The 12,811-nt window shown below is 41.0% G+C and overlaps 1 protein-coding gene across 3 annotated transcripts in view; it reads right to left on the reverse strand.

The window, feature by feature from the left end:
- Positions 1 to 12,811, reverse strand: part of PHEX (phosphate regulating endopeptidase X-linked) — a 213,444-nt gene that overhangs the window by 21,376 nt on the left and 179,257 nt on the right. For all 3 annotated transcript variants that reach the window (XM_047716507.1, XM_047716508.1, XM_047716509.1), the window contains 2 exons: positions 6,483 to 6,537; positions 1,195 to 1,262 (listed from right to left, as the gene is read on the reverse strand). In XM_047716507.1, coding sequence (XP_047572463.1) covers positions 1,195 to 1,262; positions 6,483 to 6,537 — 123 coding nt within the window. The remainder of the gene's footprint in view (positions 1 to 1,194; positions 1,263 to 6,482; positions 6,538 to 12,811) is intronic.

The following is a 12,811-nucleotide window of genomic DNA, read 5'->3' on the forward strand; positions in this document are numbered from 1 at the left end:
TCTGAGAATGGCTCCAGAAGGCCTCCAAAAGATTCAGAGGGACAACTGTACATAAATTTCCCAGGAAGAAAGGCCCAGAACCAAGAGATCACTACTGGGTTAAGTTTCTTAGCTAAGACACTCCTCTTAGATAAAGTGAACACGCAAAGACAGAAAGCGTAGCTCTGGAGACTGAAATGACTGTCTAATGTCTCCATGACTGTCTCCATGACTGTCATGGACTGAGATGACTATAAGGCAGCTACATTTATTAATAGGGAGGGCAGAGATTAGAGGTGCAAAAACCCTAGGTGATTCAGGAAGGGCTTGTGGGAGCCCAGGAAGAACCGTCCAGAAGGAGAAGAACCAAGAGTCTCTGGCCCTGGGGTAGGCATCCAGGAAAGGATGCTGGAGACACCACAGACATGGAAGAAAGAGGGCCGCCTATCCAATGTTGCCTTGTGCCAGCCAGCTCCTTGAAACTGCCTGCAGATCATTGTGCAGATATGCACCTGACTGTAATTTGCTGCCAATTCATAAATTTTAGAGATTTCTTGTGGCTTTCCAACAATGCTCAATGGTAAAGGAGAAAGGAGTGCCCATCAAAAATCATGAGGACTCTCAAAAGGCACTGGTTTTGGTAGTTTATGTCCCACTCTGCTCTTGTGCTTAAATATCATCAGGATACATAGCACATTCTTCTATATTATACATTATTAGGAAAGCACAGCCTCCTAACAAAATTCTGAATATATGCCAGCATAGAGAAAAACAGAGCTTAAGCGTTGCATAATCCTTGCAACAGTATAAAGGGATCAGGCAGCTGAGCTCCAGAGTCCTAACTGATTGTATGAGATTATTACGAGAGAGCATCTCATGACGGTGAATAAAGAAATGACAAAGGGGAGAAGCTATGAAGCAATTCCTATAACTATCATGGCAGCTACAGCAAGCCTGATCTAAATGCGAAGCTAATTTCATTGAAATTACAAGGTTTTTCTTTCATGTTATCCCGTCACCAACAGGAACAATTATTTATTTATGGCAAGCTATCACAGCAAGACATGGGGGAAAGTTTTCAATCAGCAACCATACTGCTTTGGATAATCTTCAGTTTATGATGATGCCACTATGCAAAGATAATAGCAACAATTAACATCCGTATGATCAACATTATCATAAAAGCAGCAGCTCATACGACGAACCAGCACTTACCATTATTATCAAATCCATGTGTAAACTCATGTCCAACAATTACTCCTATAGCTCCGTAACTCAGAGATCTGCAGTACAAATATATAATTTGAAGAAAAATGCAAGCATTAATCTCAGAGCATAATCCTTTGATTTTTTTTTCAATGAAAGCCAAGATAATCTGTTTTCTAGTAACCACAATAACAACTTCATAACCACACCCACAAAACTGTAAAAAAAAAAAAAATCTAAACACACCCTTCTCACTGAAATGGGCAAAGAAAATAAATTCTAACACTGTCGCTATGACCTATATGACATTAGGGATATGAACGAGATCATTTCTAAAGTCCCTTCCAGCCCTAAGATTTCTATGATTCTGTGTCTCTGCTCTAGTTAGTTTATATCTATAAACATCCGAAGTGACAGCAGGGTTTGAAATGATCCTGTCAGTAAACATACCATTTATTTTTTTTAATCTGAGAACTTGTTGAAAAATCACTCTAGACTTAAAAGGTAAGTTGTTTCCCAAAGGTAATCACAAAATGGAACAGAACAGAAATTAAAAGGGATCACTGCTTTCAGAAGGGAGTCACGTTCCCTTGCTTCGGTGACAGACAGACAAGGTCACAAGTGAATGGCAAGGATCTTGAAGCCTTAACCAGATTTGGAAACTGCAGAATCATGAGCCAATAGTGGTTGTTTGGTAGCACTTGCTTATTAGGTAGCAATATATAACTGAAACAGCGCATATTAATGATAGATGAAGAAATCCGCAAAGAGGCTTCTGGATGTGTGTGGGAGTCTGGAACGTTCTCTCTCAACTACAAGTTCCGAGAAGGCCATACCCTTATGTGCTTGATCACTGCTAAATTCTCTGTAACTAGTACACACTAAGAAAGTAGCAGTGATTTAACTCACTGGTTAATTAACTTTACCATTTCACGCAAGTGACAGGTCCACATGTAACTTATTTTAGTTACTTAACATGTGGATGAGGATTAAAGACGATTTAAAATCCTCCTTATGAGGATTCTTCCGGAGATTTGCAATTATGCTAAAAATATTTCGCAGTTGGCTCCTGACAAGCTACATCAAAGTCACCCGGCAAATGGAAAGGACCCATAAGTGGAAAGAACAAAAATTTTTGAAGCAACATGTTATTACAGGACATAATGATCCTTAACATGCTAATTGTTTGTCTCAACTATACCCAAGGAAGTGCTCTAAGATTTAATTTTTCCCCTCGGTGGTAATTCTTTCCTTTGTTATTTCTTCCCTGCAAGGTAATTTGCATTTGAAAAAACGCTTCCTACTGTTTTTACATCATTGCAAACCTTCATTAAGGAAGTAAGAGTAAAATTATACATTTCAATCACGGAGCTCCCATGACAGTGTGGGACAAACTTGTAATTTTATATAGTGCTAGCTTCTGCAGCAGGAGCTATCGCTATACAGCCTGTAACACTCTGTTTTGTTTGTTTTTTTTTTCATGCCTCTCAGCCCGGAGTACAGGCCTCAGGCCTCTATGACCACTGGTCAATGTTGGTGACTGGAGAGCTGAAGGCATGAACACTGGAAGTTTATAGGAACTGCACTGCAATAAATGTCCCTTAAGAGGGGCTGCTCTGATGAGCATCCTATTTGCAGAGGTTAATAAAGAATTCAGAAAATAACTGAATCACTGTAAGTTCCCACTCTCAGTCACATAATCGTGATCCTTTGGATGGGAGACAAGGAAAAGTAATTTTATATGACTGAGCCTTCCAATGATAATGTTTCATAATGCTGAAGGCCCATCTTCCATTTCATCAATGGACATTATTAGACGAGCGTGCCATAAAAATAAATAAATGAGCTCAAAAGCCTTTTAAAATGGGACTGGCTGGCCAGAAACAAGAAGACTGCTGTAGAGAAAAATTGAGCCTTCCAAAAACAAAATAGAAAAAATGACCATTTTTCCACCTCCTCAATTTCTCTCGTGTTCTTACTACCCCACGGGTTTAACGTGTGCCCTAGATTCTGCTGTCAACCAGAGGACAGCCAGGCCACTGTCTGCAGCCGCCATGATCTCACACTGTCACCAAGTGAGGGCTACTCTGTGCCTGAATCAAACACTCAACAAAATCTCGGATTCAAAAGCGGCGTTCAGGTTATCTACTTTGACTCCTCAGCAGAGGCACGGACCTCCTCCACAAAAACCCGTTTCCGTAGTCTTAGGACTTCTCCTGGGATTTCTAATAACCGGGAGCTCATGTGGGGACCGGTCCCTCTTCAGGTGGTTCTAAATAAAACCAGCTCTCCCTAGCACTGATCCGCAATCTCTTTCCTACGTCTTCGATCTGTTGGTCTCGTACAGTCTCTAGCTGAATATTCTCTGACCCCTCTGAACACAGTAAAATTGTCTGCCAACTTAACTCTCCTTCAAAAATGTGAAGACACTTAGAAGGCTCCCCTTCAAGTGTCCTCAAGTTCTTCCAATTGTTTTTCCTTCAGCCCTGAATTTTAGAGCAGCATTTCCCAAAACAAAGGTAAAGAGGGAGCTTAGGAACCTCTGAGTTAAACACATTTAAAGAGGTTTCTTTCTTACAGGCCTTCTTGGAAATTCTTATGCTTCAAAACAAAAGGGAGGGTGACTTACCTCTATTACGACTTCGGGGAACAAACACTTTGGGATGTTGTCTTAGACTACTCACAATCCTGATTCTTTACTCTAGGAACAATTTCGCTTTTTAATGTCCCCAGAATTAGACCCCAAATTCAGGAAAGGACTAAGCTGACCAGTGTGAACATAATGGATACCCACTTCCTGGTCTGGAGGCTATCCATCCAAAAGAGATGTATGGGAATCCAGCTGACTGGACTATGATTCCCACGTCTCCAGCATCTCCATCTTTCCAACGCCAAGTACCCAAAATATGCTTAATAATTATTCATTGAGCAGATATCGTAATAGAGGATGAAAGGCTTCAGTGAGGACCTAGAACTCTTTAGGAAAAAAACACAAATCTCTCTCCCACTAAAGTATCAAATATGGCTCAGCATAAGGTTGAACCCAGAGACACTAATGTTATTTCCTAGGTTTCTATGATTTTGACTTTTAGATTAGAAAATCGTGCCCATGGACCCAATAAACAAATTCACTGAATCAGTAACTTCAAAACCTAACCAGACTTTTTCCAAGTCTCTAGGTATATAACCACAATCACAGAAGCTCAGCTGAATTGCTAAAGATAAGCAGAATCAAAGAGTTCTAGGACATTTTTAGTTTGAAGGAAACTTAGAGAATATTTAGCCTAGATCTTCATTTTTATAGAAATAAATGCAAGCTTTTAATTTGAATAATAGGGGAAAATCAATTCCAAATACCTGACCACTAATAAAAACTATGCAGCTGAGGCCTGGGATGACAGTAAGGGATTTGGTTAAAGCAAACCAAGAATCTTCATTTATGCTAATGGAGCGCTTCCCTAAAGTAAGCTTTACTAATGCCTGCTCCTGGTCCCCTTGGCACTCACCATTTTTGAGCACACCAATCCCACATCTTCCAACTGCCAACACCTGAAACTAGTTGCCTGAGGACTTTTTCTGGCTACCAGAGCCCTTGTGGCCGAGAATGGGGAATGCCAGAGAGTTAATACAGCAGGTGACAGCCCTCAAATCAATGAGGGAAGGGGAACTGGATGATCAACACCCCAGCAACCTTGCCCCTAAAGTGGGATTATGCTAAAGCATATTCTACAGTTCCCCAGCAAGACTGAGCCCCAGTTGCTCACAGCGGTAACTGGCTCTGAAACACGTATGTGGTAGATAGAATAATGGCCCCCAAAGATGTCTGCATGCTAATACCCAGAAGCCATGATATGTGATGTTATCACACATAGCAAAGGGGAATTACGGTTGCTAATTAGCTGAGTTTAAAACAGGAAGATTATCCTGGATTATCTGGGTGCACCCAATATAATCACAAGGGTCCTTCCAAGTGGAGGAGAAGACAGAAAAGGAGAGTCAGAAGGAAATCTGACTATGGATCTATGGTCAGAGAAACGCAACTTTGCTAGTTTGGAAGCTAGTTAGAAGCTAGAAAAGACAAGGAAACAGATTCTTCCCTAGAGCTTCCAGGAAGGAACGCAGCTGTGCGGATATCTTGTGTTTACCCCAGTGAGACACAGGTTGGACTTCTGACCTATAGAACCATAAGCTAATAAATTCCTGTTTTTTAAGCCACCAAGTTTGTGATGATTATGGCAGCCACAGAAAACTCACACAACACAATTTATTGGCTTCCTTCCCTCCTGTCTCACGTCTCCACTCTCCTGCTGATGTTTTCTGCTGTCAATTCCCATAAGAACTCCTCAAACTCAAATCCTTGCATAGGGTCTGTTTTGAGTCCAAATCAAAATATTGCTACCATATTTCTCTTACTTTTATATGTACGTGATCCCATATGTTTTTTAACCTACAAAATATTTAAATTGTCACTTATCCAAACCAAAACAAAAGACACTAAACTTCTAAAAGCAAGACTAAATTTTCTGTGTATTAAAGCACCAGAGCAAATAAAGACACATAATAAAAGTGTGATATTACCAACAATGAATATTATCAGAATTCCCACTATATATGTAAATTCAGAATTACTTAAGTCTACAATCTGTTGGTATTAATGACCTTTAATATCTCAAACTCCACAGACTGTCCATTTTTGACCTATTGCATCACTACCCAAGTTATATTTTTAAAGACAAATCTGATTATCTTTACTTGTTCAAAAATGTCAGTATTTTCTATTGCTTGTTAATGTCCAGGCTCCTTACCTGGCACCCAGAGCCCTCCAATATCAAATATTAAACTTATTTTCCAGATGTGTTTTCCACTACTTCCCTTCATATACTACTTGGACCAGCCAAACTAAAAATCTTTGCTATTCTATGCACACTTCCCTTTCCTCTTCTCACATTATTTCTTCTATGGTGTTTGACCCATTATCATCAATTCAAATCCCAACAATCCTTTAAGGTCTAAATATTTGCACTATGAGTCCATGCACAAGTGAATAAATGCATAAAAATGAAAGCTCCATGTGTAGAAGTTGTCTCTCCTATCCAGAGATACACCCTGGGAGAAAGAGCAGGAAGACAAGTACCTAAAATGATGAAAATGGCGACTGACCCACACTGGGTTCCATGCCCCTCTTTGTGCTGAACCATCACTGGCTTTGTTTTTTGTGACTTTATATTCTATTCTCTGCCAAAGCAGCACGTTCTCCCCTACTTGTCAACAACTGGATTCTTCACTCATTTACTTACCGAGGATATTCTGTTCCCCAAAAAAAAGGCTTCTGGAGCTCTCCTGCTGGAAACCCTGGGAGAAAGATAGGCAAAATTGTAAGGGATACAGAGATTGATTCGATGACGAGTACTTGGTTCAAGCTTTAGCCTGGAAGTTTCAAATGTCCATCTGAAAGGTCCTCCTCATGGAGCTAGGAGCACTCTAAGAGAGTCAACTGTTTCTAAAATGATATTAATTCAACAGAGTTTGAAATAAGGGCATCACATTAGTTTCAAGGAAATCACTTTGCATGAATACTCTGTAGACACTGTCCAGCCTGCCGTGAACCGGACTCCTTCATACAGTGTGTGCAGGAGGCTTCTGGCTGTCCAGCAGCTTTCCCTCATATAGAAAGGGCCAGCTACATGGATACACAACCTATGTGGCCAAAGGGGCTCCCCCTCTAGGTACCCCACTTGCATGCAGAACTCCACTAGGCCCACAATGTGTGGGAATCCAGTGAGATGCAAAGTGAGTACAGGCAAAGCGTGTGACATCTAGGACTGAGTGGATGGGTCCTCCGGAGGCCCTTTCCATTGGAACCAGTATTTGATTACCCAAAAAAGAGACAGTGGCATTCTAAGAAACATGAATGACCAAGGAACCCTATCATATCCTTTCTTACTTTAGTTACTACTTCTCTGTATTAGCCAACCACATACACTGAAAATTACATAGAAGGAAAAGAAAGACAGGACGACCCACAGCTCCTTTTCCTTTCAGTCCTCCCTTACTCATCAGTAAACCAGAGGCAGAGAACGTGAGTAGAATGAATGTACATGTATTAAGAAATAACATCAAAGCTGCTGGGTTAGTTTTGGGCAGTGTTCCCACTGGCCTGGTAAGAACAAAATTCCTATGCATGTAATAGGTTACAAAATACAAACTGTAAAATTCTGGTCATTCCACACACAAGTTAAAAGCTCCAACGTTTTCATTTAAAACTGACATGGCGTAATATATAGATGAACCGTAAACTTATGCTGATGGCTGAAAATGTTGATTTTTCTTACAACTCAACAATGATATTAAAGAACAAATAAAAAACCTGACAAGTCTAGAGAAAGAGAGGCCACGGACGGCAGGACAAAGCTGCATACTTGAGCACCTTTAACTGCACTCCTTCTGGCTCTCTGAACAGGGGGCCCCCATATTTTCATCCGGCACTGGGTCTTGCAAATTAAGTAGCCGGCTTGGTACAGATGAGCAGGAGATATGTTTTACTTTGGTATTGCAACTCCCCACTGGATCTGGCACCCTGGGCTGATCCTGAGAGCTGCATTCCCAAGTCTTAACAATCCGGAATGCAAACAATAGTAACAGAAGACACAACAGCCAGAGAGAGAGAGAGCGAGGACGAGGACATGTGAGCAGCACGTTCTTCAATGCCCTCGCCTGCTCCACTGCTCTAGCCCCAGTGAGACTGAAAGCTCTTTGAGGATTAAAATATTTTCTCTTCCCAGGAGAAGGGAGTTGAGGGAAATTGGAAGGGGAGGTGAACCATGAGAGACTATGGACTCTGAAAAACGATCTGAGAATTTTGAAGGGGTGGGGGGTGGGAGGTTGGGGGCACCAGGTGGTGGGTATTGTAGAGGGCACGGATTGCATGGAGCACTGGGTGTGGTGCAAAAATAATGAATACTGTTATGCTGAAAAAATAAAAAATTAAAAAAAATATATATTCTCTTCCCTCTCTTCCTCTCCACATTCTGTCTACACCCCAGCTACGAGATGATACTACAACACTGGGAGGAGAAGCGAGGGTAAGAAAGCAAATTCTTAGTTTAGAAGTTGAAATGTTAATTCCGTATACCCATTCTTTATTATTTTCTTCATATCAGTTTGAGATTTCAAGGGACAAAAGCCTCATGGCAAAAACAGAGGTGGGTCCAGCTGGAGTTCTCTCTTCCTGTTACTTTCATAGAGAGGAAAACACATGACTTTGAAGGGGCAACATCATATTTATCTTCATCGTTTTAAAATTGCCTTAGATTTTTTTTTTTTGCATCGTTACATCAATATTCCATCCTCTTTCGGTGATTACTTGTAGCAAGTCATTCAAACATGGAGATATATATGCAAATATCTATTACATATATATGCAAATCACAGTGTTTATATGAAAGTCTCATCTCACATAATACATCATCAAAAAGCAATGATATTTCCTAATAAGAACAATGATCATGAACCAATGGGATCTAATTATGAAGTCATTACGGCGTTTCTGCTTGGTGCGGTGGCCAGCTGGAAGCACTTCTGTCCACTGCCAACCTCTTTACAGGAAGACATCTGACACCTGCACGCTCCTCCGTTTCTGTGGCTTTTGCTGTCAGGGGTCCCCCGACTCGCAGGCTTTGGCCATCGCGTGCCTCGGGGCAGCTGGATCTGCTCAGCCTGTCGGGGCCAGGGAACCCTCCACTGATCAACACAAGAATCTGACGCCCTTACGGCTGTGTTGCTGAACTGAATGGCTTCACAGCGTAAGCTGCAGGTGTGGAGGTGTCCGCCCGCCAGAGTGACAGATCAAAGCCCAACAGCACCAACTCAGTATCTTATCGCAGGAAGTGGGTAAGCTGGATTTCACAAAGGTAGAAGTAAAAAATAATTAAATAAACAGGGAATTCTCTCCCTTTTTAACAGGCTTTTCTTGTGCGTTTTTTTTTTTTTTTTTTGCAAATCCATTTTATTTCTTTTCTCCCCCCGCCCTCATTTCAGCACTGTGTCACCAGTTTCACACTTTTTTTTTAAAGATTTTATTTATTCATTTGACAGACAGAGATCAGAAGAAGGCAGAGGCAGGCAGAGAGAGGGAGGAAGCGGGCTCCCTGCCGAGCAGAAAGCCCGATGCAGGACCCGATCCCAGGACTCTGAGATCATGACCTGAGCCAAAGTTAGAGGCTCAACCCACTGAGCCACCCAGGCGCCCCCTCTTAATGCTTTAAATGCCACTTCTATAAAATAAGTAACTACGAGCTGACATGGAAAAAAAAAACCTAAAAGATATTAAGTGGAAAAAAATATTAAGCAAAAAAGCTGCATTCAGTCGTATATGTGGTCCTTTTCTGCAAAGCGTATGTATAAACATATGCATAGGTACATAGAGTCAGGTCTGCTGTAACACTTTCCTGGAAGAGGCAAATTTGCTCAAAGGTGACTGATACACTGGGGAAAAAACTGGGGCCTAACTCCCAATTTCACATTTGCTTATGTATGATTTTGTCCTCCAGAAATGCTAGATGAAAGCAAGAAATGCACTAAATGAACTGAGCCACACAGGAATACACAAAACTCACACATCCCAACGCGGGCCAGTTAGTTACTTCAGTTCGCCGCGTGTGTTAGAAGCCCCAGCCACCCATGCCTGGTGTTCAAACGTCCTTCCAACTTCAGCTCACCCTCCTTCAACCATGACACACTAATCACAAGCTCCTCCAGCACCCACTTCCACAGTCCGACTTCAAGTCTTTCCAGAGGAAAATGCCATATTTACTGTAGTATTCGTGTATTTACTCATTTAACACCTATAAGACTGTGCTATCGTGTTTTCAAGATCTACTTTTAGAGGGGGGGGGGAGAGCGTGGGAGCATGCGCAGGCGATGGTGCGAGTCGGGAGAGGAGCAGAGGGAGAGAAGCAGACTTCCTGCTGAGCCCAGCGCCTGCTGTGGGGCTCAATCTCAGGGCCCTGAGATCAGGACCTGAGCTGAAATCAAGAGTCGGAGGCTTAACCAACCGGGCCACCCAGGCGCCCCTGTACTATCATTTTTATTAGGCTCCCGGCTTTTGTTTTCATGTGTCATTGATCATGTTTTTGATTGTTGTGTTCCTAACTCCATTTTTCTCATAAACCTGTGGCTTTTATTGCACAATTCTGCATAACATAGTGACATTCAGGAACTTGTGTGTCGCATTATAGCAGAACTAACTGTGTAGGTACATGTGGGCATCTATGTGTATATGGACACATAGATCTAAGGACACATAGATTCCTGGCAGGAATGTATATGTGTATATGGACACATATACATTCCTGCCAGTGGTCTTCAAATTTTATCAGGCATCAGAATGACCTAGAGGGCTTAATGGAACAGACTGATGGACCCCACTCTCAGAGTTTCTGAGTTAGTAAGTCTAGAGAAGAGGCTAAGAATTTGCGCCTTTAACAAGTTCCCTTGTGATGCTGAAGCTGCTGATCTAGGAGCCACACTTCAAGAGCCGCTGCCCAATCACTGGTTCATGTGTACTGTGGAGTCATGGCTAAATATTTTCATTGCTGCATCGCTGTAATTGAGAAAAGTGTGCCGCAAGCCAGATATCCAACAGGAAAAAAATGACTTAATTATGGCATAACTGTACTATGGACTGCTCTGCAGCAAATGAAAAGAGGTAGGTCTTAATATTCTAGCACAGAAAATATCTCCCAAGACGTGTCGTTAAAATAAAGCAAAACACAGATACAGATATATAAATACCATTTCTATTTTTTAAAATAAGTACCGTATCCACGTAGTACATGAATGCAAATGCACAGAAAAGGTCTGTAAAATACATATCAAAGGGATCATAGGGACTGCTTCCTGGAGCTAATGGGGACTAGAAGGTGATGACTGGTTAAAGGGATTTTGGACATAGATGTAATATTATAAATTTTAACTAGTCAAAGGTAATCAACTTGTGTAATGAAAATTAACTCTTATAGAAATGTGTACACATTGTAGAAAATTCTTCTAAAGGTTATACAAAAACTTAACAGTTCACTAAGCTTACATAATAGCATTTTCTTCTGGCATTTGTCAATACCAGCAAATTTCATTCCCATTTCAAGCAAAAATACAAGTTGTTGGTATGTAATTCAAAAGACTAAAATTCTGACAAAGGAAAATATTCTTATCTATATGTTGTAATAACCTCATTGTTTGTTACTAAAAATTTCTCTTTCTCAGATCTGCACCCATTAACACTACTAAGGCCTGCTTTTGGCTTTCTACTGGAGTCAAACCTTCTTTTTTTGCTGGAGTTTCCCTACAACTCCCACATCAGTGAATAACTGACTAACCTTGAGGGCTTTTGTTTAGGACAGACCTGACTGCCAAAGAACCCACCATATTCACTGGGCAATTAACTCAGGCAGGTTCAACTTTTCCGCCTTTGAAGTCACAAAGTTACATCTTAACTGTAGCAACAGCTTTCCAAGGAAACTTAAATGCGTCAGCACATTTCAGTTTCAGTGTCTATTTTGTTACAGGAAAATCGCACCAGTTAGGTTCTTTAGTATAGACAAATGAGGAGAGGAAAACAAAATTAGTCCATTATCCCATAGCTCAGATGCAAGAAAGCAAAAATACATACATACTCAGGGATAGCAAATTCATGCTGTATGAAGAGACATGAACAAAATCAATAATTTCCCTTCTCTCCACTCCTCTTTCCCAATGCTGGAGCTTTCTTTCCACTACTATCTGCACAGCTTGCTTCAGATATTTATTCAAATGTCAACTTCTCATTCAGGCCTTCCCCAGTGCTTTTTAAAGGAAAGGGGTGTTATCCTACCCCTTTCTTGCTTTGTCTCACCATAATGCCATCGTCTATAATAATCTACGTTGTATTTCCTTTGTATAAGTTACTGTCTTTCTCCCAACTAGAAAGCAAGCTCCATAACAAAAGGGATTTTTATTTTCACTATGCTTTCACTGCATTATCTGTAGAGCCAGAACACTAGCTGGCATGTGATAAGCACTCAGTAAATATCTGTTGAGTGAATGGAATCTGCACCTTGAGAAACTTGAAGGTATAATCGGGGTTAAGCATTACCTATGATTATGAGTATATATCATTAGCCAAAGTGGAAAACATTACATGCTACTATTGGTATCATCAACATGCTACTTCCTGAACTTTCCATATGCAATACCAGAACAGAGATATGTTCCATTATTCAAGTTGTTTTTCCTTCTAGATTAAGGACTTGGTTGATTCCATTCTCTTGCATTTATGGCAGAACTAGTATAGTTCTGAGGTTGGCACTTTTCCCCCCAATAGACTCTCATTTCAAAATGCAGATTTTAACAAGATGAAAAGCCCTGTCCAGCTCCCTGAAAGTTCCATTACCCCTGTGTACTCTTAGCCCTCCCTATGGCCAAGGAATAAAGTATGATATGCTCCCTTTCTATGGTTGTGACATGTGCTGAAAAGAGAAATCAGACAAAATGCTGGTTTAGATCAGAGTCCTTTGGTCCCAACAGTACTGGATGACTATATTCTCTTTTCCCTACATCCTTTGCATGCTTTCATGTAACTGCCACATTA

Source organism: Lutra lutra, chromosome X, assembly GCF_902655055.1.
Source record: "Lutra lutra chromosome X, mLutLut1.2, whole genome shotgun sequence".
NCBI classification, from domain to species: domain Eukaryota; kingdom Metazoa; phylum Chordata; class Mammalia; order Carnivora; family Mustelidae; genus Lutra; species Lutra lutra.